The sequence below is a fragment of the Somniosus microcephalus genome, chromosome 10, assembly GCF_052327205.1.
Source record: "Somniosus microcephalus isolate GS21.2 chromosome 10, FLI_Smic_1.0, whole genome shotgun sequence".
Taxonomy (NCBI): domain Eukaryota; kingdom Metazoa; phylum Chordata; class Chondrichthyes; order Squaliformes; family Somniosidae; genus Somniosus; species Somniosus microcephalus.
Window position 1 is genome coordinate 157,466,721 of NC_140996.1, and position 27,675 is coordinate 157,494,395.

Consider the following 27,675-nt stretch of genomic DNA (forward strand, 5'->3'; position numbering starts at 1 on the left):
TTGTGCACCAGTCGCTGAAGGTAAGCATGCAGGTGCAGCCGGCGGTTAAGAAGGCAAATGGTATGTTGGCCTTCGTAGTGAGAGGGATTGAGTACAAGAACAAGGATGTCTTGCTGCACGATAGCAAAATACTGCAGATGCTGGAAATCCGAAATAACAACAGAAAATGCTGGAAAAACTCAGCAGGTCAGGCAACATCCGTGGAGAGAAATTTGAGTTGACGTTTTGGGTTTCGACCCAAAATGTCAACTCAAATTTCTCTCCACGGATGTTGCCTGACCTGCTGAGTTTTTCCAGCATTTTCTGATGTCTTGCTGTAGTTGTACAGGGCCTTGGTGAGATCACATCTTGAGTATTGTGTGCAGTTTTGGTCGCCTTATCTGAGGAAGGATATTCTTGCCATGGAAGGAGTTCAGCGAAGATTCACCAGGCTGATACCTGGGATGGCAGGAATGACGTATGAGGAGAGATTGGGTCGATTGGGCTTGTACTCGCTGGAGTTTAGAAGAATGAGAGGTGATCTCATTGAAACTTATAAAATTCTGGCAGGACTGGACAGACTAGATGCAGGGAGGATGTTCCCGATGGTCGGGGAATCCAGAACCAGGGGTCACAGTCTAAGGATAAGGGGTAGGCCTTTTAGGACAGAAATGAGGAGGAATTTCTTCACCCAGAGAGTGGTGAGCCTGTGGAATTCTCTACCACAGAAGGCAGTAGAGGCCAATTCATTAAATATATTCAAGAAGGAGTTGGATATATTTCTTAAGGCTAAAGGGATCAAGGGGTATGGGGAGAAAGCAGGGACCGGGTACTGAACTTGGATGATCAGCCATGATCGCATTGAATGGCGGAGCAGGCTAGAGGGGCCGAATGGCCTACTCCTGCTCCTATCTTCTATGTTTCTATGTTTCTTGCACGAGGACACCCAAATCTCTCTGAACACCAACATTGGAAAGTTTCTCACCATTTAAGAAATATTCTGTTTTTCTATTCTTCCTACCAGTGAATAACCTCACATTTCCCTAGATTATACTCCATCTGCCCCCTTACTGCCCACTCACTTAGTCTATCTATATCCCTTTGCAAACTCTTTGTGTTCTCCTCACAGCTTACTGTCCCACCTGCAAATTTCAATGCAGTACACTCAGTCGCTTGCACTTCAGTCCCACGCTCCTGATCTTTGGTCACCCGGTGCGGAGGGGAGTGGGCAGGTCGGAGGACCTCCTCGTAGGACTGCTCCTGGGCCTGGCCAAAATAGCCATCAATTGGTCCAGGCAGCGGGCGGTCGAGGGGGTCGTTTGGCCCGATTGCCTGCCTCTCTTCCGCGGCCATGTTCGCGCCCGGGTGGCCCTGGAGGTGGAGCACGCGGTGTCTGCCGGCACGCTTGAGGCATTCTGCGACCGGTGGGCGCCGCGGGGACTGGAGTGTATTATCAATTCGGAGAACAAAATTATAATTTGATTTAAGTTTTATTTAAAGTTTTATTAATTTAGTCAATTTGTTTACGTACCTATCAAAAGAGTACACTCAGTCCCTTCATCTCGGTCATTAATACAGATTGTAAACGGCTGAGGCCCCAACACTGATCCTTGCGGCACCCCACTAGTTACAGCCTGCCAACCTGAAAAAGATCAGTTTATCCCTACTCTCTGTTTTCTGTCTGTTAACCAATCCTCTATCCATGCTACTATATTACCCTGAACCCTGAGCCCAAATCTTGTGTAATAACCTTTTATGTGACACCTTATCGAATGCCTTTTGGAAATCCAAATATACTACATCCATTGGTTCCCCTTTATCTACTCTGCTAGTTACATCCTCAAAAAACTAATAAATTTGTCAAACACGATTTCCCTTTCATAAAACCATGTTGACTCTGCCTAATCATGTTAAGATTTTCCTAAGTGCCCCGATACCACTTCCTTAACAATGGATTCCAGCATTTTCCCCAACGACTGATGTCCCTCTTTTAGAAGACCAAGTAAATTAAACAAATAAACAAACTGTAACTAAACCTCTAAGACTTTAAATAACCCTTAGCAAAATCAAATTAAAATTTGGTTATCCAACCCAACTATGCACTCCAGTCCCCGCGGCACCCACCGGTCACGGAAGGGGCAACGACTGATGTCAGGCTAACTGGCCTGTAGTTCCCTGTTTTTTCTCTCCATCCTTTCTTGAATAGCGGTGTTACATTTGCAACCTTCCAATCCGCTGGAACTATTCATAGTTAGGATATGGGCAGCAGAGTTTTGGATGAGCATGTTTATGTAATGTGAAAGATGGGAGGCTGGCTACAAAAGCATTGGAACAGTTGAGTCCAGAGATAACAGAGGCATGAATGATGGTTTCAGCAGCAGATGAGCTGAGGCAGGGGTGGAGTCAGGCAATTAGTCTCTCTCCTTAACCAATTAAATTTAAGGATAAAAAAGCAGAGGACCAACAGAGAAGGAAATCAGGTGAATTAGTCAAGAGAAATAAAGAGGGAATGGACGATTGGATTAAGAGAGCAAAAAAGGGACAGAAAAAGTTGGAAAAAATTAAATGTAAAAAACCTCTAGGAACCATTTACTACCTGCAGGGTTGAGACGCCACATTTTCAATTGTTCCCTTTTTGGGCCTCGAGGTTGAGTGGCATTGCAGAAAAATAAATCTCTTCATTAAAATGGTCCTTAAATGATTAAATACCAGCACCTAACTTTCTGCATGAAGTTTAATTTGTTTTAACAATGCAAATGCAGCAATTTCTTGAAACTCATGGAGAGGTTTACACAGACTTCCCGTTTTTGCAAGGTCAATGGCGGAGCGGCGCGAATCGTCCAACAATTTGTGGCGTTTAGCAACTTCTGCTGTAGCTCTTCCTCACCACAAATTGATGAGGTTTTTACACACATAATGACGGCGAACACCATGAACTCGCTGTTATTTTGCCATCAAGTTCTGGGCTAAGCTCCTTGCTAAGAGGATAAATCGAGTCAGCTGCGTTGGCGTTGTCAAGAGGCGCTGCACGGCAGCTGGCGGTCGCTATGGAGACGAGCCTTCCTTTTGACCTATGAACCACCGGAAGTTCCGGCTGAAGATTCGAACGGTTGCCGCGGAGACGCCGCATCGTTTGTGGCGGCGAGCAGCGGCACGGTGATGGGAAGTAACGAGGACCAGGCCCTGGACTCCGTTATCGAGCGGTTAAAAGATCGCTACCTTGGCACTAAAGGGGCGGAAAATAGGAGAGGCCGTTCCTCTGTGAGCGCGATCGTGGAGCGGTTCGGGGACCGTGAGGATCAGGTGTGAGGATGGCGGCGGGGGGCCGGGAACAGCGGGGCGGGAAGTCACCGGCCGAGAGCTTCGAAGCTCACTTCAGAAGCTGCACTGAGACTACAGTGCTGTTAAATCAAAGCACAGCCTGCCTCTTCCGTGTATTTAAAAGATCCCATAGATGGGCCTGGAGCCAACATTCCATGCTCCACCAATAGTGGTCATTCATTTCGTTGTTTGTGGGATCTTGCTGTGTGCGAAGTGGCTTCCATGTTTGTCTATGTACGAGTTATTGCACTTCAAAATAATCCATGTATAGAAGATTTATAAGTTGTGATGTAGTCAGCCAAGATGCTTCCTTTTGAGCCTTCAGTAACTGCCCATATCCTTGCTCCACGTTGATGTTCAACATTAATATTAATGGGTTGTTAGAAATTACTAGAAACTTGCCATGATATAAGAATTAGGAGTAGGCCATTTGGCCCGTTGAGCCTGCTCCGCCATTCAATAAGCTCATGGCTGATCTGATCTTTGCCTCAACTCCACTTTCCTGGCTGCTCCCCATCACCCTTGACTCCCCTACAGTTCAAAAATCTGTCTATCTCCACCCAGCCTCCACAGCTCTAGGGGAGGGAATTCCAAAGATTCACGACCCTCAGAGAAGAAATTCCTCCTCACCTCTCTTTTAAATGGGCGACCCCTTATTCTGAAACACTGCCCCCATTTCTAGATTCCCCCACGAGTGGAAACATCCTCTCTGCATCTACCCTGTCAAGCCCCCTCAGAATCTTGTATGTTTCAATAAGATCACCTCTCATTCTTCTAAACTCCAATGAGTACAGGCCTAACCTGCTCAACCTTTCTTCATAAGACAACCCCCTCATCTCAGGAATCAATGCAAGTATATCCCTCCTTCAATAAGCAGACCAAAACTGTGTGCAGTACTCTAGGTGTGGTCTCACCAACATCCTGTACAGTTGTAGCAAGACTTCCCTACTTTTATATACTCCATCCCCCTTGCTAAAAGGCCAATATTCCATTTGCCTTCCTAATTACTTGCTGTACCTGCATGCTAACTTTTTGTGTTTCATGTACAGATCCCTCTGTACCGCAGCATTTTGTAGTCTCTCCATTTTAAAAAATAATTTGCTTTTTTATTCTTCCTACCAAAGTGGCTAACCTCACATTTTCCCACATTATACTCCATCTGCCAAAATTTTGCCCACTCACTTAACCTATCTATATCCCTTTGCAGATTCTTTGTGTCCTCCTCACAACTTGCTTTCCCACCTATCTTTGTATCATCAGAAAATTTGACAACATTACACTCGGTCCCTTCATCCCAGTCATTAATACAGATTGTAAATAGTTGAGGCCCCAGCACTGATCCCTGCGGCACCCCACTAGTTACAGTTTGCCAACCTGAAAATGACCCTTTTATGCTGACTCTATGTTTTCTGTTAGTTAGCCAATCCTCTATCCATCCATGCTAATATATTACCCCCAACCCCGTGAGCTCTTATCTTGTGCAGTAACCTTTTATGTGGCACCTTATCGAATACCTTCTGTAAATCCAAATACACTACATCTACTGGTTCCCCTTTATCCACCCTGCTTGTTACATCCTCAAAGAATTCTAGCAAATTTGTCAAACATGATTTCCCTTTCATACAATCAAGCAGAGTCAACATGGTTTTATTATGATTTTCTAAATGTCCTGCTACTACTTCCTTAATAATGGACTCCAGCATTTTCCCAATGACAGATGTTAGGTTAACTGGTCTATAGTTTACTGCTTTCTGTCTTCCTCCTTTCTTGAATAGGGGCGTTATATTTGCGGTTTTCCAATCTGCTGGGACCTCTCCAGAATCCAGGAAATTTTGGTAGATTACAACCAATGCATCCACTATCTCTGTAACCACTTCTTTTAAGACCTGAGGATGCAGGCCATCAGGTCCAGGGGACTTATCCACCTTTAGTCCCATTAGTTTGCCTAGTACTTTTACTCTAGTGATAGAGATTGTTTTAAGTTCCTCCCTCCCGATAGCCTCTTGGTTATCTATTATCTATTATTATTATTGGGATGCTTTTAGTGTCTTCTACTGTGAAGACCAATACAATATATTTGTTCAAAGTCTCTGCCATTTCCCTGTTTTGCATTAATTCCCCAGTCTCGTCCTCTAAGGGACCAACATTTACTTTAGCTGCTCTCTTGTTATATACCTGTAGAAGCTTTTACTGTCTGTTTTTATATTTCTTGCTAGTTTACTCTCATAATCTATCTTCTCCCTTTTTTTTAGTCATCCTTTGCTGGTTTCTAAAAATGTCCCAATCCTCTGGCTTACCACTAATCTTCACAACATTGTATGCCTTTGTTTTCAATTTGATACCATCCTTAACTTCCTTAGTCAGCCATGGATGGTTCATCCTTCTCTTAGAGTCTTTCTTTCTCACTGGAATATATCTTTGCTGAGAGTTATGAAATAAATATCTCCTTAAATGTCTGCCACTGCTTATCTACCATCTTACCCTTTAATCTATTTTCCCCAGTCCACTTTAGCCAACTCGGTCTTCATACCTTTATAATTCTAAGAGAATTCATTGCTGCAGTAGGTTAGCATATTGTACTCTGGGACCCACTTTTAAGCTCTTCTGAAACAGAATCAAAAGCCTAGAGGTGAAAGAACAATGTACCATTCTGCCACCCAATGGTTATAATCTAATCTTGATGCTCAGGTGACTGTTATGAACTACTTGAATTTTCTTGGACTTCATCTGAACTCATTGTAAAACTACAGGTATCCATTATTTGCTGTTTATTTACATTTTTATAGAAGTTAATTTCACATGTCAGTTGAAGCAGTGTACTGTAGCACTTGGATAATTAAAAGAATGTTCTGATTTGAGGAAAATGGTCTTTTAAAAAGGCAGGTATGAGAAAACCTGAATAAATTTGATGTAATCAAGTACAACATCAATTATCAAAATAATAATAAAAGTGAGTTTCATGCTGTACAAAATACTGGCCCTGAATTTCTGATCGGAGGCTTCCTTCGGGCGGATGCCTCCGATTGGGGAAATTTTTTTTACGAACCTACCTGCTGGTTCTGTAGATCCCGAGGCTTCCGATCCTGGGCCTCTCCGGGTCCATGCGGGCAGAGGCCCACGTATCCCAGGGGCGCACGCAGTTCACAAGCGCCCCTGGGATCACATGGGCCAGGCGAACCAATGAAGGAAGGGAATCCTCCTTTATACTTTTGACAGGACTGTAGGGACAGACCCGTCAAAAGTATGAATGGGGATCATATTTAAAAACACACGAACATTAAATAAATGTGAAAAAAAAATTAAAATTCAATATTTAAATTTTTTTTTAAACTTTGAAAAAAAAATTAGATGTTTTTATGGGACTAAAAAGTACCTTTTTGAAAAGTATTTTAAATTTATAAATGAGGTATCAAATTTAACTGTTCTATTTTTCAACACTCTTAAGCTGGTAAAAGCAGGCCGTACACCTGCTTTTACCAGACGTAAGAATTCTATGGCCTTTCAGCGGGTGGAAGTTGTGCAAAAAGCGCAACTCTCCACCCGCAGAGGCACTTTTCCCGGGCAGGCGGATGATCTGTCAAGAGAATTCTTGACAGATTGTAAGTGCTGGTTTTCAGCGCATGCACTTCACATGCCTGAAACCGGCACTTGCAAGGCTCCTAAGGATGCACCGTGGGGGTTGGAAAATCTGGCCCACTGAGATTTATAAACATTGTCATAAATTCTCCCATTGGTATTTCACCTCAACTTTGTGAGACTGGTCACTTACTAAATGAAAAATTAATAAAGCATGCATTATAATATTGGGATATTTTTAATTAATCATGAAGTGTTGCTAGGTTTATATTATGCACAAGAAAGATGTGGTAACTTGCCCATATTACTTGTTAAATAAACCTAGTATTATTGCTGTGGTGCAGTATTTTACATGTAACATAACATATGTTTGCCCAAAATTTTATGCAGCGAACTTTGCACATTTTGCTATTTTGGGTATCTGATTTAAAAGTCACAATACTCATTTTCAACAGTAAATTATTTTTAATTTAGGACTCCACAGTAAATATAACCAGAACTAGTTCGAAAAGCAACCCATCTATCAAAGGTAAGGTTATATGATTTTTACTATTCTATAGAATGAAAATAATAATTGTCCTAGATTTGTAAACTGGTGCATATTGCTGCAAAAACGTGTCTCTGCCAATCAGTATACTTGTATTTTCTTAGTGTATGTCAAAGTATTTGTACACTTGTTGCTATTTGCCTTTCCAGTACACAAGAGCTTTGGGATGCTGTCCATAACTATAACTGACAAGTAAATTTTAAAAATAAAACAATATATATAATACTAGTAGATCATCTGTGGTGCCAGTGGATACAATGGAGATATAACACTACTTAGTGGTAGCAATCTGGAACTGCAGTATCACAGGAATGCCCTATGTAAATAGGTCTATTAGAACTGTTAGAGGCATTTTCAATGTTAAGTTGACATGAAAAGTGTGATCAAAATTGCAGACTAGTATCCCCTCCCCTCACACTCTCTCTCCCTCTACCTTACTTTCTCTCAAACAACTAAGTCCTCATTTGATAAGGTTCCACACAATAGATTAAATTATTAATAAAAAATGAGCTCATGGAATTGGAGTTACCAACAACAACTTGTATTTATATAGCACTTTTAATGTAGTAAAGCATCCTAAGGTGCTTCACAGGAGCGTTTTAAGAAAAAAAAATGGATACTGAGCTACATAAGGAGAAATTAGGGCAGATGACCAAAAACTTGGTCAGAGGTAGGTTTTAAGGAGTGTCTTAAAGGAGGAAAGAGAGGTAGAGAGGTTCAGGGAGGGAATTTGAAAGCTTGGGGCCTAGGCAGCTGAAGGCCCAGCCACCAATGGTTGAGCGATTAAAATCAGGGATGCTCAAGAGGCCAGAATTGGAGGAGTGCAGATATCTCTGGGTGGGGGTTGTGGTGGGACTGGAGGAGATTACAGAGCTAGGGAGGGATGAGGCCATGGAGGAATTTGAAAACAAGGATGAGAATTTTAAAATTGAGGTGTTGCTTAACCAGGAGCCAATGTAGGTTAGCAAGCACAGGGGTGATGGGTGAACGGGACTTGGTGCGAGTTAGGACACGGGCAGCCAAGTTTTGGATGACCTCAAGTTTACGTAGGGTAGAACGTGGGAGGCCAGCCAAGAGTGCATTGGAATAGTCCAGTCTAGAGGTAACAAAGGTGTGGTTGAGGGTTTCAGCAGCAGATGAGCTGAGGCGGGGTGGAGACGGGCGATGTTACGGAGGTGGAAATAGGCGGTCTTCGTTTTAGTGCGGATATGTGGTCGGAAGCTCATTTCAGGGTCAAATATGACACCAAGGTTGCGAACAGTGTGGTTCAGCCTCACACAGATGTTAGGGAGAGGGATGGAGTCGGAGGCTAGGGAATGGAGTTTGTGCCGGGTACCAAAGACAATGGCTTCGGTCTTCCCAATATTTAATTGGAGAAAATTTCTGCTCATTTGGTACTGGATGTCGGACAAGCAGTCTGACAATTTAGAGACCGTGGAGGGGTTGAGAGAAGTGGTGGTGAAGTAGAACTGGGTCGTCAGTGTACATGTGGAAACTGATGCTGTGTTTTCGGATGATGTCGCAGCATGTAGGAGGGAGCCAATGATAGATCCTTGTGGGGACATCAGAGGTAATGATGCGGGAGCGGGAATAGAACCATTGCGGGTAATTCTCTGGCTACGATTAGATAGATAAGAATGGAACAAGGCGAGTGCAGTCCCACCCAGCTGGATGACGGTGGAGAGGCATTGGAGGAGGATGGAGTGGTCAACTGTGTCGGGCTGCAGACAGGTCGAGAAGGATGAGGAGGGATCATTTAACTTTGTCACAGTCACAAAGGATGTCATTTGTGCATGAGAGCTGTTTCGCTACTGTGGCGGGGCGGAAACCTGATTGGAGGGATTCAGGCATGGAGTTCTGGAAAAGATGGGCATGGATTTGGGAGGCGCGAACATGTTCAAGGACATTATGATTAGACATTGGTTGGGATAAAGGAGACGAACAGTAGGGATAAAGGTAATGTACTCTGATTGGTAGAATGTGACAAGTGGTGTTTCCCAGTGATCTGTACTGAGGCCTCAGCTTTTCACTATATATATATATATATATATATATATATATATATATATTATCTATCTATCTATCACTGACTGAGCTGATGACACACACACACACACACACACACACACACACACACACACACACACACACACACACTCATTAATATATATTGTGAACAGCTGGGGTCCTACGACCGATCCTTGCGGTACTCCACTAGTCACTGCCTGCCACTCGTAAAACGACCCGTTTATTCCAACTCTTTGCTTTCTGTCCGCCAACCAATTCTCTATCCAAGTCAATACCTTGCCCCCAATCCCATGCGCTGTTGTGGAACCAGCTGGTGGGCTTCATGGACCAGATAAGTTTAGTGAGATTTACTAAGTTCTAAATTTTGCCATGTTGAATTCAGTTGTTTTCATCTTATAAAACTTACTATATCCCTAAAAGAATGAAAACTGCATTTCTTTCTGAGCCAGCCCTAGATTTAAGGCGTTTCAGGAGTTTTGTCTTATTTGAAACTCTTAGTTTAAACTCCTGGAATGGCAAAACTAACACTTCTTTTGCTTCCTTTAACGTGGAGACTCGCAAACAAACTTAACACTTCACATATATTGACTGGTTAACAGGTGTTCTGGGCAGATATGAGCACTTTACATGTCTCTGTCAATTGTATATAAATCATACAGTGGAACAAGCAAGTTCTTTCACATCAAAGAACCAATGCTGCAAATTAAATCAAGGAAATGAACCAGTTAGTTCTTTGATGCAAATGAAACTAGCAACCAAGCCTTGTTACACCTAGCCTAAATATTCCTCGAGGCCTGTTTAATGAAAATTGAGTCGTATGACCCTATCCACAAAAGATCAGCTTTTGTCTTGTATTCCAAAGTTGAAAGAACATTTTGAATTATCTCTCTACAAATGAAGTAGTTGTATTTTACGTTCCTCGTTCCAACAGTAGTATGATTTCTTAAGTTCTGATTTTTTCCCCCTAATGAATGAACTGTTTAACACATTCTGTATATGCAGCCTTTTCCCACAGAAGCAGTAGATACACACCATTTGTGACAGTTATTTGAATGTAATTGCTGGTTCTTGATGTCAGATTTGAACCAGCAAACTGATACTTGTCAATTTTTTACCTTGTTAAATAAGGATTAGTGGCAGTTATGTTGTACACAGCTGTAATTTTTGGTATTTATGGTGTGTGATTATGCATTCTGAGTAATCCAAAACTAGCTTTGTCCTGAATATTAGGTGTTCCGGATACATCATCAGGAAAGAGATGTTCACCTTCTCCCGTGAAGTCACCTATATCTGGTCTGACATACAGCGAGAGAAAGCACTACAACAGAATATTGCATAATCTATGCAAGACAATTAACTCTGCATGGTAAGGCTGGAGACCTATAAAGGTGTGGTATACCTCAACTATAGCTTTCTGCATCAGAATCGTCTTTTTCAGCGAATACCATTAATTAAATATTTCATTTTCTCTTGCGTTCAGTATTAAATGTGATGATTTTGAAAATTATGTACTAACTGATACGCTTATCAATTACTCCATAAAAGGCGATGAATTAGGAAAGTAATGAAAAGGTTTTTATTAACTAAAGAACAGAGCATGCCTCTCGTGGACGACTGGTTCCAAGAAGGAAGTGGGTTGCTGGGCAGCCACCTTTATACCAGGTCATGTAGGCGGAGCCAGCTGAGGCATGCATTGGTACACCGTGAGTAGCAAGAGGTAACAATGTGCAATAACGATAACAGTAGTGAACGACAGTGAAAACAATAACAGTGGTTTACCACATTCACCCCTTGTTTAAAATTGAGTCCGGCGGGGTGAAGTGTACTAAAAGTTCGTGTAGGTAAGTCTATCAGGAGGCCTTGTATGCCGTCCTGATCGTCGTAGCAGCGGCGGCAGTGGTGCAGTATCCAACGTCGAGTCTGGTGTCTGAGTGGTCGACGAAGGGTCCTGGGGCTCCGGCATGCCGTCTACAGGGGTTGGGTTGGGAGAAGTGGTGGATAATAACGGTGGTGATTCAGGGGCGCCCGAGGGTGCGAGGTCTTGTATGGAGACCGTGTCCTCCCGCCCGTCTGGGTATGCCACGTAGGCATACTGGGGGTTGGCGTGTAGGAGGTTCACCCTCTCGACCAGGGGGTCCGTTTTATGGGTCCTCGCGTGCCTCCGCAGTAGGACGGGCCCAGGAGAAGTCAGCCATGTCGGTAGCGAGGTTCCCGATGTGGACTTCCTGGGGAAAACGAACATTTGCTGATGAGGGGTGGCATTAGTGGCAGTACAAAGCAGTGACCGGATGGAGTGGAGCGCCGCAGGGAGGGCCTCCTGCCAGCGAGAGGTCGGAAGGCCCTTAGATTTTAAGGCTAAGAGGACGGCCTTCCAAACCATCGCGTTCTCTCTTTCCACCTGGCCGTTGCCCCGGGGGTTGTAGCTGGTGGTCCTGCTCGTAGCAATACCTCTCGCGAGCAGCTACTGATGAAGTTCGTCGCTCATGAAAGATGAGCCCCGGTCGCTATGTATATAGCTAGGGAACCCGAACAAAGTGAAGAGGTCATTCAGACATTTGATGACCGTGGTACTGGTCATGTCTGGGCAAGGGATGGCAAACGGGAAACGGGAGTACTCATCAACAATGTTGAGGAAGTACATGTTGCGGTCAGAGGAAGGGAGGGGGCCCTTAAAGTCGATGCTCAAGCGCTCGAAGGGGCGAGTGGTCTTGATCAGGCTTGCTCTGTCTGGCCTATAAAAATGCAGTTTGCATTCGGCACAGATTTGGCAGTTCCTGGTCATAGTCCTGACCTCCTCGATGGAGTAGGGCAGGTTGCGGGACTTAATGAAGTGGCAGAATCTGGTGACCCCGGGGTGGCAGAGGTCGTTGTGGAGGGTCCGCAGTCTATCAACTTGCGCGTTGGCGCATGTACCTTGTGATAGGGCATCTGGGGGCTCATTGAGTTTCCCGGGCCGGTACAAGATATCGTAATTGTAGGTGGAGAGTTCAATTCTCCACCTCAAGATCTTGTCGTTCTTGATTTTGCCCCTCTGCTTATTTTTTTGAACATAAAAGCAACTGAACGCTGGTCAGTGAGAAGGGTAAATTGTTTTCCGGCCGGGTAATGCCTCCAGTGTCGCACCGCTTCCACAATAGTCTGGGCCTCCTTTTCGACAGAGGAGTGTCGAATCTCGGGGCCCTGGAGGGTCCTTGAGAAAAAGGCCACGGGTCTCCCCGCCTGGTTAAGGGTTGCAGCTAGGGCGAAGTCGGATGCATCGCTCTCCACTTGGAAAGGGATGGACTCATCCACTGCGTGCATTGTGGCCTTCGCAATATCACTCTTGATAAGAGTAAAGGCAGCACCCGCCTCTGATGTCAGGGGGAAGGAGGTGGACTTGATGAGGGGCCTGGCTTTGTCCGCATAGTTGGGCACCCACTGAGCATAGTAAGAGAAAAACCCCAGGCATCTCTTCAGTGCTTTTAGGCAGTGGGGGAGGGGGAGCTCCATAAGGGGGCGCATTCTGTCGGGGTCGGGCCCGATGACTCCGTTCTCCACTACGCAGCCGAGGATGGCAAGGCGCTTGGTGCGAAACATACATTTCTCTTTATTGTATGTTAGATTCAGCCGCTGGGCCGTACGGAGGAATTTCGCTAGATTAACGTCGTGGTCCTGCTGGTCGTGGCCGCAAATGGTGACGTTATCCAGATAGGGAAAGGTGGCCTGCAGCGCGTTCTGGTCAACCATCCGGTCCATCTCCCTTTGGAAGACCGAAACACCGTTGGTGACGCCGAAGGGGACCCTAAGGAAGTGGTAGAGGCGGCCGTTTGCCTCGAAGGCAGTATACTGGCGGTCCTCATGGCGGATAGGGAGTTGGTGGTATGCTGACTTAAGGTCAATGGTGGAGAATACCCTGTATTGCGCGATCTGGTTGACCATATCAGATATGCGGGGAAGGGGGTTATGCGTCCAGCTGGGTGTACCGGTTTATGGTTTGGCTGTAGTCGATGACCAGGCGGCGTTTATCGGCGGTCTTAACGACTACAACCTGGGCTCGCCATGGGCTGGTGCTCCCTTCGATAATGCCCTCCTTCAGGAGTCGCTCCACCTCAGCGCTAATAAAAGCTCTGTCCCCGGCGCTGTACCGCCCGCTCTTGGTAGCGATGGGTTTACAGTCGCGGGCGAGGTTAGCGAACAAGGGGGTGGGGGGGACTTTGAGTGTGGAAAGGCTGCAAGTGGTGCGCGCCGGGTGATTTAAAAGCTGTTGGAGGCAGACTGTTAGTGGGGGAAGGGGTCCACCGTATGCCAATGTGACACTTTTGAGGTGGCACTGAAAATCCAACCCCAGCAGAACGGCAGCGCAAAGACGGGGCAGGACAAGAAGTTAAAATTTTTTATATTCAGTGCCCCTAACCGAAAGGGTCACCACACAGTAGCCGCTGACGTCCGCTGAATGGGACTTGGACGCCATAGAAATCCGATGGCGCGTTGGCAGGACCGTGAGGGAGTGGCTACGCACCGTGTCGGGGTGAATAAAACTCTCCGTGCTCCCGCTGTCAAACAGGCAAGTAGTGGCGCGGACGTTTATCGTAATGTCCATCATGGACCTGGACAGATGATGAGGGAGGGCTTGATCCAGCGTAACGGAGGCCAGTGTATGGCTGAGTGAGCTGATATGGTCGTCCGACGAGACGGTGGTCGAGTCTGGAGACAGATTGGCGGTTGAGTGCGGCGGGCAAAATGGCGGCGGCCATGATTCTGATCCCCACGCGGTCGGAGGTGCACAAAATGGCGGAGAAGATGGCTGCCCCCACGGTTCACACGCGGCGCTGCTGGCGTTCGCGGGTTTCCCTCTGTTGGCGTAATGGCCTTTCTTCCCGCAGCCAGAGCAGGTAGCGGGCTTCGCCGGGCAGCGCGCTCTAGGATGTTTTAACTGGCCGCAGAAATAGCATTTTTGGGCCTGGTTACGGGACGTCGTTGCAGTAGTTGGTACCGGGGGCGGCGGTCCCAGTTGCTTTCGGGACATCGCTGCAGTAGTTGGTACCGGGGGCGGCGGTCCCATGTCCCAAGGTCGCGATGACCATGGCGCGGCCCCGTTACGTGCGTATGCTTCGAGGTTTCGGTGGGCCGCATCTAGCGATAGCGCGAGGGCTACGGCCGTCTTCAGGTCGAGCTCCTTGCTTTCGAGCAGTCTCTGCCGGGAGTAGTCGGACTGGAGGCCCTTAACGAAGGCATCACAGATAAGTCCCTCCGCGTGCACCGCAGCCGTTACCGCCTTACAGTCGCAGTACCTGCAGAGTGTCTGTAACGCCCGTAAAAATGCATCTACCGATTCCCCCGGTTGCTGCCTGCGGGATCCCAGGAGGTGTCTGGCGTAAATCGTATTCACTGGGTGCTTGTATTGCCCTTTTAGTAGGTCGAGGGCCGCCGTGTACGTAGTAGCGTCCCGGATGAGTGTATATACTTGAGGGCTCACCTAGGCGGTCAGAACTTTTAATTTGTTCTCCTCCGATGTCACGGCGGAGGCTTCTAGGAAGGATTCAAAGCAGCTCAGCCAGTGTTCGAAATTGGTAGATGAACCCGCCGCTTGGGGGTCGAGGTCCAGGCATGCTGGTCTGAGGGCTCGCAGCAACGCCTGCTGCTGTTGTTGCTGCTCAGTTCCGGACATCTTACTTTTAGTTAATAAAATTGATACGCTTATCAATTACTCCATAAAAGGCGATGAATTAGGAAAGTAATGAAAAGGTTTTTATTAACTAAAGAACAGAGCATGCCTCTCGTGGACGACTGGTTCCAAGAAGGAAGTGGGTTGCCGGGCAGCCACCTTTATACCAGGTCATGTAGGCGGAGCCAGCTGAGGCATGCATTGGTACACAGCGAGTAGCAAGAGGTAACAATGTGCAATAACGATAACAGTAGTGAACGACAGTGAAAACAATAACAGTGGTTTACCACACTAACAAGCTTACCAATGTGGATGATGGACAAGTCAGGATGCTGAGAGTATATCATGTTGAGTAAAGATGATCACTTTCAAAAAGAAAATGGAATGCCAATTCTAATCATGTAAGGATGCAGTCCAGGCTCAATCAGTGGTTGTAGTGAGAGGGGGGAATGGATAAATCAGGAATCAATCGAGAAATCAATTACTGTAATATCACTTCCAGGCAAAATGCTAGAATTTATAATTCGAGAAAAAGTTAGTGAACATGTAGAAATACATGGGTTAGTCAGAGTTTGTCGATGATTTGGACTCGAGCCTAAGAATACAATCTCAGTTTGCTGATACACATAAGTAGGGAATTTGAACAGTGAAGAAAAATTTAAAAGACCAGGAAGATATAGAGGCGCTTACTGGGAGAGGCAGACAGGTGCTAGAAGGATTTTAATTTGGACTATTGTGAGGTGATACATATTGGGAGCTAAAGCAAGGACTATACACTCAATGAAAAGATGTTGGAAGGGTGGAGATGAACAGAGAACTAGGAGTTCAATTGTAACTTGAAGGTCAACAGCATTTTGGGTTTTGTAGCTAGGAGCATGTAGTACACTCAATGAAGCAATGATAAGTTTGTACAATACAGTGATTAACCACAAGTACTGTGTGTAGTTTTGGGTGCCCCATTTTAGAGAGGTCATTAAGACCATAAACTGCATACAGGTAGATTCACCAGGGTGATGCCAGGGATTGGAAACTATAGTTATGAGGAGATACTGGATTTATATTGAATGGAGCAGAGAAGGATTATTGGGGATTTTAATAGATGAATAGTGAAAAACTATTCTCTGGCTTGGGGGTTAGTAACAAGGGGTCATCAATTTAAAATTGTCACTTAAAAAATGAGTAGAGGTTAGGGGATATTGCTTTATGCAGAAGGTTGTTGGAATGTCATGCTTTGCCACAGGGAATAGTTGAGGCAGGGATTGTTGCATCTTTTAAAGAAAAAATAGATAAATATTTGAAGCAGAAGATGCTACAGGGAGAGCGCAAGACATGGAATTAGTTTTGGATTGCTCTAACAAAGAGCCAGCACAGATGGCCGAATGATCTCCTTTAGTACCTCTAAATGCAGTGATGTAGAAAGCACAGTTGGGTGCAAACAATAAAATAAGGTTGCTCAGAAGAAGTAGACATCTTTTTGTTTTCAAGAAATAGATACCACCCTGACTATAACTAGAGACTTATAGGAACGGAGGTTCCTATCCGAATAATGGAGTTCAACTCGGTGAAACAAAATAACAAAGTTTAATAAACAAACAAGTTAACTGGTAAAACTACAGAAGATGTACACAGGTCTGTTCAGCTTGACCGCACCTCAACAACTGCTGCAAGGTTTATGGAAGCTGACGTCATGACGTCATCACGTTCTCCGCGCCACTGGCGGTCACGTGATCAGCGTCATGACGTCATCACGCAGAGTGCAAGAAAGTACATACAGTATAGTTAACAGACGGTTTAAAGGTGCAGTCCGCAGCTGCACTACACTAGTTAAAGGGATTGTTGCTAATTGCACCGAGTCTCTTGGTGGCTCCGCCACAGGCGCCCCCCCAGAATTCTCTTTAACAGACAGTGTCAAACGAACAGGAGGTTTGATGATCCTGCCCGACCGACTACGAAACTCAGACAGCAGCAGTGGAACGTTGGAAGATGAGCTGGTGCTTGGCTGTGTCTGAAGTGGCGCATCAGGGGTGGAGGAAACAGTAGCAGGAGGTGTGGGCGAGGATGAGGCAGAAGCAGGCGGTTCAATGGCGGGCTGTTGCATAACTGGTCTGGTGGTCGTCCACGGCGAGGTGGCTGGGCGACAACAACTGGTTCACCCCAATCTAGATGGGCTGGTTTAAGTCGGTCGATAGAGATGGTAGCGGACTTGCCTCCCACTTCGACCGTGAAAATTTTTTCTCCCGATGAGATGACACGAAACAGTCCAGCATAAGGTGGTTTGAGCGGATCTTTGTGAGCGTCCTGCCGAATAAAAACGTAATCGGAGCTCGAGTTCTGCTGGAACATGAGGCCTCTGTAGGCTGTGATGCGAGGTTGGAATAGGCAGGAAATTCTTTGCCGCCTCATGATGCTGAAGGAGCTGCTGAGCTGGCGACCACGGTTCTGTATGTGAAGGGAGGAAGTCCCCTGGTACTCGAAGTGCTTGACCGTAGACTAACTCAGCCGATGAAGACTGGAGGTCGTCTTTAGGGGCTGTGCGGAGGCCTAGCATCACCCAGGGGAGTCTGTCCACCCAATTGGGACCACGCAAGCTGGCACGGAGGGACGTCTTGAGAGACCGATGAAACCTCTCGCACAGACCATTCGCCTGCGGATGGTAAGCGGTGGTACGGTGCAGCTTGGTACCCAAACCCTGTGCAACTGCGTTCCGCAATTCTGACGTGAATTTTGGACCTCGGTCAGAGGAGATGTCAGATGGCACCCCAAACCGAGCCACCCACGACGAAATGAACGCCCTGGAGACGTCCGCTGCAGTGGTAGCGACCAAGGGAATCGCCTCTGGCCACCTGGTGGTGCGGTCCACTACCGTCGGGAGATGCATGAAACCCCGCGAAGCGGGAAGAGGACCCACTAAGTTCACGTGTACGTGATCGAACCGGCATTCCGGCACTGGGAAGATGGCCACTGGAGCATTAACATGACGATGGACTTTTGATTTTTGACAGTCCACGCAATTGTTTGTCCAGTCCCGAACGTCCGAATGCATCCCTTTCCAAACAAATTTGCGGGACATGAGCCGTTGTGAAGCTCGCACTCCCAGGTGTGATAAACCATGTATAGCCTGAAAAATCTTCTTACGCCATTCGACCGGCACAATGGGCTGGGGCACTCTCATGGATGTGTCGCACAAGAGCGTGGTTTCTGCTGCTCGGAACATAACATCGGCTACCTGCAAACTAGAAGGCGTGGTCCAATACGCCTGTACTTCGGGATCTGCCAGTTGTTCTTCCGCCAACCCGACGAAATCGATTCCCAGGTGAACTGCCTGGACTAGGGCACGTGAAAGGCAATCGGCCACGAGATTAACTTTGCCGGATACATGTCGTAAATTCGGATATAAATGTAAGGTGGTGCTGTTGCCGAGCTGACCACGGCTCTGCCGTTTTAGCCATTGCGAACGTGAGCGGCTTATGGTCCACGAACGCAGTGAACGGGCGCCCTTCCAAGAGAAAACGAAAATGCCGGATGGCCAAAAACAGGGCCAGTAACTCCCTGTCAAAAGTGCTATATTTTCACTCGTTCTTGCGCAGTTGGCGGCTGAAAAAGGCCAACGGCTGCCAAGTCCCGTCGACCCATTGTTCCTGAACTGCCCCGATGGCATAGTCGGAGGCATCTGTAGTGAGGGCGACGGTCGCGCCCGGGAGCAGGTGTGCCAGCATGGTTGCATCTGCCAACGCCGCCTTGGTGTCAAGGAACGCCTGGTCCATCTGCGGTGTCCAAGTGATAACGTCCTTGCCCGACTTCCCTTTGAGTGCTTCGTACAGCGGTTGCATCAACTGGGCTGCCTTGGGGACAAAACAATGATAAAAATTTACCATCCCCAGGAACTCCTGAAGAGATTTGACTGTGGGGCCGCGGGAATGCCGTAACTGCCTCTACCTTGGTGGCCAGTGGGATGGCGCCTTCTGAGGTAATCCTATGCCCCAGAAAGTCAATGCTGGTTAACCCAAACTGGCATTTGGCTAGGTTTATGATGAGGCAATGTTGGCTGAGACGGGCAAAGAGTGTACGTAAATGGACCATGTGCTCATTCGTATCCTTACTAGCGATGAGAATGTCATCCAAGTAAACGAAAATGAAGGGAAGATCCCGTAACAGAGTCCATGAGTCGCTGAAAGGCCTGAGCCGTGTTTTTCAATCTGAACGGCATTTGGAGGAACTCAAAGGCCAAACGGTGTGATGACCGCCGTTTTGGGGACATCCTGAGGATACACAGGAACTTGGTGATATCTGCGGACGAGATCTAATTTGGAAAATACTGGGCCAGAAATTCCAGGCCAGAAGCGTGAGTGCGGTCGGCTTACTCACGCTTCTGGCCGTTGGAAATGCCGGCGTTCAGCATGAACAGCGCATGCGGGGAACGCCGGCATTTCCAGACCTCGAGCGCGTGCGACTGCACAGGCAGCGCTTGCGCAGTGAACTTCGTGGATTTCATTCATGAAATCCGTGAGGTTAAGTCCTTAGAAGTTACACTGAAAAAAAGCAAGTGTAAAGTGGTTCATTGGCTGCGGAGGAAGATATATTTTATCGTGGAGCTTTTGAAATGCAATATTTTTGTTTGGGAAAGGGAGGGAAGTTATTTTAAGAAATTTTAAGTAAGTTTTAAAGTTAAAATTTTTTTTTTTTAAAAAGGGTTTTCAGAACGGTAGGTAGAAGGAGCAATTGTGGCTGTGTGAATGGAATGTGAGAATGAGTTATGTATGTATGTCCACATATATTCCTTTACGTATATGTATGTATGTTTTATATTCCTTTACTATGAATGTATGTTTTTAATTATGATTTTCCAATAAGTTACTTTCTCTGAAAGTCATAATTAAATAATACATTCATACACATAAGTAAAGGAATATATACATAACACGCAAAGGAATATATACAGACATACATACTTTCAGAAGCTCCACGATAAGAAATATCTTCCTCCGCAGCCTCTGTAGCAACTGTACCCATGCTTTTTTCATGTGTAAGTTGTAATGACTGGACCTCACTGAAAGCATTAATGAAAGCGGCGAATTATACTGCGCACGTGCTGCCTGTGCAGTCGCACGCGTTCTGCCTCTGAACCCCTTCGTTCAGAGGACAGGAAATGCCGGTTTTCCCCACATGCACTGTGCATGCTGAAAACCGGCATTTCATCCGGCCAGATGCGTAAGTACCCCGACCGTACTAGCGCATTTGGAAGGGAATTATTGGGCCAACATTTTACGTCAATAAAATAAAAAATTTAACACTTGCACGACTTGCCCCCTCGCATCTGCGACTGAGGGTCCAAGGAGGTGCATTGCGCCAGAGGTCATCATCGCACGTATCCTCACACTGTTCCCTTTGGGGAACTGTATGAAGTGGTGGAAGGATTTATGGCCGTGATTAACGCTCATTCCGTGACCGTAACCATCTTTGAACCAGCCATTAGGGTGGTTAGTCCTATGGCGGGAGGGTTTTACGGGCTCCCACAACCCATCTGAGGGGGGGGGGGCGGCCACCAACACCCACGGACGCAAGTATCCCGCTGGATGTCCACCCAGAATTTAAAGTTGGAGCTCCGACTCCACTTGCCGGGACTGTCTGGAGTGGGGTTCAAAACCCTACTCCTTCTGGCCCAACGGCAGGGATGCTTACTGCTACGCAAAAGGCCCACTCCGCACAAAAGGTGACACCCATACGTTTCCTGCGCCTTTTCCCTCCCCGTGACTGGAGCCCTATGCTGCCATTTCACGTAGCTAATCGGATTGGGCGTTTGTCATAGCGGTAGGATCCCCGCCGCTGGGCCAGATCAGGGTAGGGTTTCGAACCCCGCTCCAGCAAGTGGAGTCGGAGCTCCGGCTCTAAATTCTGGGTTGACATCCAGTGGGATATTTGCGTCCGTGGGTGTGGGTGGCCCCCCCTCCTTGTATAGCTTGTGGGAGCCCGTAAAACCCTCCCGCCATAGGACTAACCGCCCTAATGGCTGGTTCAAAGATGGTTACGGTCACGGAATGAGCGTTAATCACGGCCATAAATCCTTCCACCACTTCATACAGTTCCCCAAAGGGAACAGTGTGAAGACACGTATGACGACGACATTGCTAAATAAATAAATGGAATTTAAAAAATTCTTTTAGGGCTTTTAAAAGTCTTTAAATTGCTTTAATTCTCTTTAAAACTACTTCAGATTACTCAAAATAATGTAAACATTTAAAAAAGTTTATAAAAGTTACCAAAAACTTCCAAAAACCTATTTAAACTGCTGCTTTGCATGTAAAAAAGCAAAGCAGCTTGACAGAAACATTGGGGGCGTGTCCAGTGAAACTGAGACCTCAAGGGGCGTGTCTCACTTACACTGCACGCTCCTGGGTCCGCGCTGGCTGCACTCCTGGGCGGCGTGACGTCATACGCTGCCCGGGAATGTGCTTTCAATTTCTCCAAGTTCAGGCGTCCCAGAAGCTGATCGGCAGGAGCGCGGGGTAAGTGCAAATATGGGGCTTGCACGCGCTGCAAGCCCCGTTCTGGAATTTCTGGCCCACTGAGTTGCCAGCCAGATGAACCGAAAAATCTTGTATATGCGGTATTGGATACCTATCCGGCGTAGTGGCTTCGTTAAGGTGTCTGTAATCCCCGCAAGGCCTCCATCCGCTGCCTGGTTGTGTAGTGGGGAGGACCAAGGAATGTCGGACAATCCCAAGGCGCTCCATGGTCTGAAACTCCGCCTTTGCAGCTGCAAGCTTTCCGGGTTCCAATCTTCGTGCCCGAGCGTAAACAGGCGATCTGTTCATGGTGATGTGATGCGCCACACCATGCCTTGCGACTGCTGCCAAAAATGTAGGCCTGGTGAGCTCCGGGAACTCGCCGAGTAGGCGCGTAAACCCGTCCTGCGATGGAACCACACAGGCGACCGACCAGGAGACGGCGGTGCTGTGGTGGCAAGGCACCGCATGGAAAGTGGACGCATTAATGAGTCGGCAGTGTTGGACGTCGACCAGAAAGCCGTTGGCACAGAAAAAATCAGCCCCTAGGATGGCCTGTGATACTTTAGCCGTTATAAACTCCCACACAAAACGCTGACCGCCGAGGGTTAAATTGACTGTCCGTTTACCGAACGTGCGAATAGCCGCACCATTGGCTGCCTCGAGAGAAGGACCGTGACCGCCAGATTGCAGAGCCAGCTTAGAAGCTGGCAAAATACTGCACTGTGAACCAGTGTCACACAGGAATCGTCGTCCTGTCATGGAATCCGTAATATAGAGGAGTTTTCCTGCTAAACCGACTGCCGTGGTGAACTGGGCGTGTTTTTCAGACCCTGTCGTCCTTATCGAAGCTCGTGGGCCTGCTGGAGATTTTTTTTCGGCGAAACTACAGGGAGAACGGCAGCGTCGAGCCTTGGCGCCAAAACGGGCGTGGTACGTACACCAGCCTGCTGGAGGAGGGCTGGGCTTCACTCACGTGGGGGAAAGGCGCCTCGTGGCTGCACAACACTGCCGAGTGACCGTAATCTTGTCTGCCTCTGCAGCGAGCTCGGCACACTCCGTAATTGCAGAACTGGCCAAGGCTGCCTGAACTGGTTCAGGTAGCTGGCAGAGGAAGAGTTCTCGGAACAAAAAACATTGGGGCTCCGAACCCAAAAGCGTGAGCATCTGGCTCATCAGTTCCGATGGTTTTGAGTCCCCGAGGCCGGGCATAGAAATAAGCCTGCGTGTGCGCTCCGACTTATTTAGACCAAACACCTGTAGCAAACGAGTTTTTAGAGCTTCATACTTGCCCTCTGCCGGTGGATTGCCAAGGAGGCTGACGACCCGCGAGGCCGTGGTGCTGTCGAGAGCGGAGACCACGTAATAATAACGGGTCGAATCCGCTGTAATCTCCCGGAGTGCGAACTGGGCTTCTGCCTGGAAAAACCATGCTGCTGGTTGCTGTTCCCAGAACTGCGGCAATTTAAGGGTGACGGCGTTCGTGTTCATTATAAATATCTCAACGAAAGTTGTCTGACGAGATCAGGGTCACCAATATAGGAACGGAGGTTCCTATCCGAATAATGGAGTTCAACTCCGTGAAACAAAATAACAAAGTTTAATAAACAAACAAGTTAACTGGTAAAACTACAGGAGAAGATGTACACAGGTCTGTTCAGCTTGACCGCATCTCAACAACTGCTGCAAGGTTTATGGAAGCTGACGTCATCACGTTCTCTGCGCCACTGGCGGTCACGTGATTGGCGTCATGACGTCATCACGCAGAGTGCAAGAAAGTACATACAGTATAGTTAACGGACAGTTTAAAGGTGCAGTCCGCAGCTGCACTACACTGTAGTTAAAGGGATTGTTGCTAATTGCCCCGAGTCTCTTGGTGGCTCTGCCACAGACTACTGTATGTTCTCATCAAGGAGAAGCTGGGAACAAATTACCTTTCTGTGAATGTCTCAAGTTCCAAACCAATTGATAATCGCAGACATGGTTGTGCTGTGTACTGCTCGCATTTCATTACTTAAGTTGTATGTGATTTAGCAGTTTTGAATCAAGCCACTCGATGGCGCTCTATTCAAAGTCAATAATTTCCCACCCTTGAGTTCCCAGTTAAAATTAAGAGTGGGTATCTGATTGTAAATTTGCATTATTTTTTTGAGAATTTGCAACTTGAAAATACAAATTTGCAGTAGGATGGGTGCTCTTTTACAAACAAGAAAACTAAATTTGATAGCAAAATACTGCGAATGCTGGAAATCTGAAATAACAACAGAAAATGCTGGAAATACTCAGCAGGCCAGGCAGCATCCGTGGAGAGAGAAACAGAGTTAATCTTTCAGGTCTGGGACCCTTCATCAGAACTGGAAAAAGCTGGAGATGTAACAGATATTAAGCAGGTGCAGAGACAGGGGTGGGGGGTGGTTAGGAGGGGAGGAAGGAATTGAAAGAACACCCTGTACTTTTGTAAGAGGCAGGAAAGATAAAATGTTGCAAATGGGAATGGCAAAAATCATACAGCATGAAAAATGGGGGCAGGGATAATTATCTGAAATTGTTGAACTCAATGTCGAGTCCGGCAGACTGCAAAGTGCCCAATCGAAAGATGAGGTGCTGTTCCTCGAGCTTACGTTGAGCTTCATTAGGACAATGTAATAGGCCCAGGACAGAGAGATCAGAGTGGGAGTGAAACGGTGAATTAAAGTGACAGGCGACCAGAAGCTCAGGGTCACCCTTACGGACTGAACGGAGGTGTTCCGCAAAGCGGTCGCCCAATCTGCGTTTGTAGAGGAGACCGCATCGTGAGCAGCAAATACAGTATATTAAATTGCAAGAAGTACAATATAATAATATAATCAACTTTATTGTCATTGTTAGTGCACAAGTGCAGTACAACGAAATGTAGGCTTGCGGCGCCCGAGAGTGTACATTTAGATTAAGACATTTAAACATTCAACATTCATTTGGCTTGTAATACATAAACATAACCATAATAAAGTGCATTGGCAGATGTGCAGGCTTTAGAGTTTATTTGTGGAGTTCAGTAGGATGACAGCCCTGGGAAAGAAGCTGTTCCTAAATCTGGTCGTTCGGGTGCGAATGCATCTGTAGCGTCTCCCAGATGGCAGGAGGGCGAACAGACTGTGGGCGAGTAAATCGCTGTTTCACCTGGAAGGGGTGTTTGGGGCCCTGGACAGTGGGAAGGGAGGAGGTAAAAGGGCATGTGTTGCATCTCCTGCGCTTGCACGGGAAGGTACCAGGTGAAGGAGAAGGGCTGTTGGGGGTGATTGAGGAGTGGACCAGGGTGTCGCGGAGGGAGTGGTCCCTTCGGAATGATGAAAGGGGAGGTGAGGGGAAGATGTGTTTGGTGGTGGGATCACGTTGGAGGTGGCGGAAATGGCAGAGGATGATCTGTTGAATGTGGCAGCTGGTGGGGTGAAAGGTGAGGACAAGGGGAACCCTATCGTGGTTCTGGGAGGGAGGGGAAGGGGTGAGAGCAGAAGTGCGGGAAATAGAACGGACACGGTCAAGGGCCGTGTCAACCACGGTAGAGGGGAATCCTCAGTTGAGGAAAAAGGAAGACATGTCTGAAGCACTAGTATGGAAGGTGGCATCATCAGAACAGACGCGACGGAGAAACTGGGAGAATGGAATAGAGTCCTTGCAGGAAGCGGGGTGGGAGGAAGTGTAGTCCAGGTAGCTGTGGGAGTCGGTGGGCTTGTAGTGGATGTTTGTTGAAAGCCGATCGCCAGCAATGGAGACGGAGACGTCAAGGAAGGGAAGGGAAGAGTCGGAGATGGACCATGTGAGGGAAGGAAGTAAAGTGAATGAACTTATCTAGTTCAGGGCGAGAGCAGGAAACTGCACCAATACAGTCATCGATGTACCGGAAAAAGAGGTGAGGGAGGGGACCTGAGTAGGACTGGAACAAAGAATGTTCCACATATCCCATGAACAGGCAGGCATCGCTAGATCCCATGCGGGTTCCCATAGCAACACCTTTAATTTGGGGGAAGTGAGTGGAGTCAAAGGAGAAGTTGTTCAATGTGAGAACAAGTTCAGCCAGGCGGAGGAGGGTGGTGGTGGATGGGGACTGGTTGGGCCTCTGTTCAAGGAAGAAACGGAGTGCCCGAAGGCCGTCCTGGTGGGGGATGGAGGTGTAGAGGGATTGGACGTCCATAGTGAAAAGGAGACAGTTGGGGCCAGGAAACTGGAAACTGTTAGTGACGGAGGGCGTCGGAAGAGTCGCGAATGTAGGTGGGAAGAGACTGGACAAGGGGAGAAAAAAGAGTCGAGATAGGAAGAGAGAAGTTCCGTGGGGCAAGAACAGGCTGAAACGATGGGTCTACCAGGGCAGTCCTGTTTGTGGATCTTGGGAAGGAGGTAGAAGCGGGCTGTGTGGGGTTGGGGGACTATGAGGTTGGCGGCCATGGAGGGAAGATCTCCAGAGGAGATGAGGTCAGTGACACACTTGGAAACAATGGCTTGATGTTTGCTAGTGAGGTCATGGTCCAGGCGGAGGTAGGAGGTGGTGTTGGAGAGTTGGCGTTCAGCTTCCGCACGGTAGAGGTCGGTTCGCCAAACAACAACAGCACCACCCTTATCAGCAGGTTTGATAATGTTAGGGTTGAATTTGCTGCCTGGGTTCTCCTGATTTGCTGCAATGGACTCCAAATGTAGGCAGTCATCCCCCTCCAGCCAGCTTGATTTCTGCTGCTTTTCTCATTTCAAACTTCACAAAGTTTAGCCAGGGCCCCTTTTATGCTCCCACCATTAACTGAGGCCTGGTCCTATCCTTCATGTTGACTCTACTGTAACTTATGGCCTCCAACTGCTCCCATCACACCTTTCTGTTCAGCATCGGGGCAAATGAGAGGCGAGAGAGATGGGCAGAGGAGGGCTATAGGAGGAGCTGAAGAAGAATGTAGGAGAAATGCAGAGGAGATGGAGAGAGAGAGATGCAATTGGGTGAGAGAAATTGAGAAGTAGGGAAGTGAGGGAGCTATGGGAGAGGTTTGAAAGCGTGAGGGGAAAAGAAAATGAAGGAGTGGAGTGAGAGAGGGGTGAGGGGAGATAATGGGAGGCTCAGGAAAGTGAGAGCGGTTGGGGTAGAAAAGGGGTGGGTGAGAGAGTGCCAGAGGGGGAGAAAGTGGCAGACGGGCGAAAGAAATAGAGTCGAGAGTGAGAAACAGTGTAAGGATAGTCAGAGCAGTGGGGTAGATTTTGGGGGGCAGCAGGGCAGGCAGAAAAGGTGAGGGGGGGGGAAAGAGACAGACAGAAAAGATTGGGGTAAAGAGAAAGAAACAAGAAAGAAAGTGAGAACGAATCAGTGGTTTTGTTATGCAAGATTTGTTTTTCAGCAGTGAGTGCAGGTAGGAATGAGGCGGCAGCTTTAATTTAAAAAAAAGTTTAGAGTAGCAAAACCGTTTTTCAAAGAAGCAGTTATTCAAACTAACATTGCAGAGCTGGAAAAAGGAGAGCACATTCAGGAATGTGCCGTAGTTTTTTTTTCTAGGTATGGCATTGCAAAGCTGGGTGGAATGGGGCTGGGTGGCGCTGCTATTTAAATAGAGGCAGGAGAGCTGGCGGCAGGGCCTGAAGCGTAAGTTTGGGTTAAATTTCTTGGAGAACAGCTGAGCATAGAGTGAAAAGCAGTGCTACATTTTAAATTATTTTTTCTTGTCAGCTGGGAAGATGGTCCTGATAGAAGTGATTTTTAAATTTTCTTTTTATTAGCATGATCATGGAAAGAGCATGGAGCAGGACTCCATGGTGCTGTATTTTAAAATCTCGGAGAGCAGGGCCTGAAGGGGGCACAGGGCCAATTCTCCAGAGACAGTGGAGAAGGTGCTGTGTACCTGGATGGGATTGCAGGTGTGAATGTTTAACAACTTTACTGGAGATTTAAAGATGTAAATTTGTGAGACTAGGGGTTGGGACTACTGGACAGCAGTTGAAGTTTTTTTTTTTAAGTGGGGCTGCAGGTCTGAATTTAATGTTTTAGCAGCAAGCAAGGCTGTTGGCCTGAAGTTTAAAAAAAAAATGAACCAGTGACTGGGCCAATGAAAGTGTGTATATGTATATGT

General features: G+C 47.1%; 1 protein-coding gene across 2 annotated transcripts in view; it reads left to right on the forward strand.

Moving 5' to 3' along the window:
• The first annotated feature begins 2,478 nt into the window (after nt 1-2,478).
• Nucleotides 2,479-27,675, forward strand: part of ccdc138 (coiled-coil domain containing 138) — a 162,197-nt gene continuing 137,000 nt past the window's right edge. For both annotated transcript variants that reach the window (XM_085999024.1, XM_085999025.1), the window contains exons 1-3: nt 2,479-3,282; nt 7,351-7,405; nt 10,682-10,817. In XM_085999024.1, the coding sequence (XP_085855150.1) occupies nt 3,139-3,282; nt 7,351-7,405; nt 10,682-10,817 (335 nt within the window). In that variant the 5' untranslated portion in view covers nt 2,479-3,138. The remainder of the gene's footprint in view (nt 3,283-7,350; nt 7,406-10,681; nt 10,818-27,675) is intronic.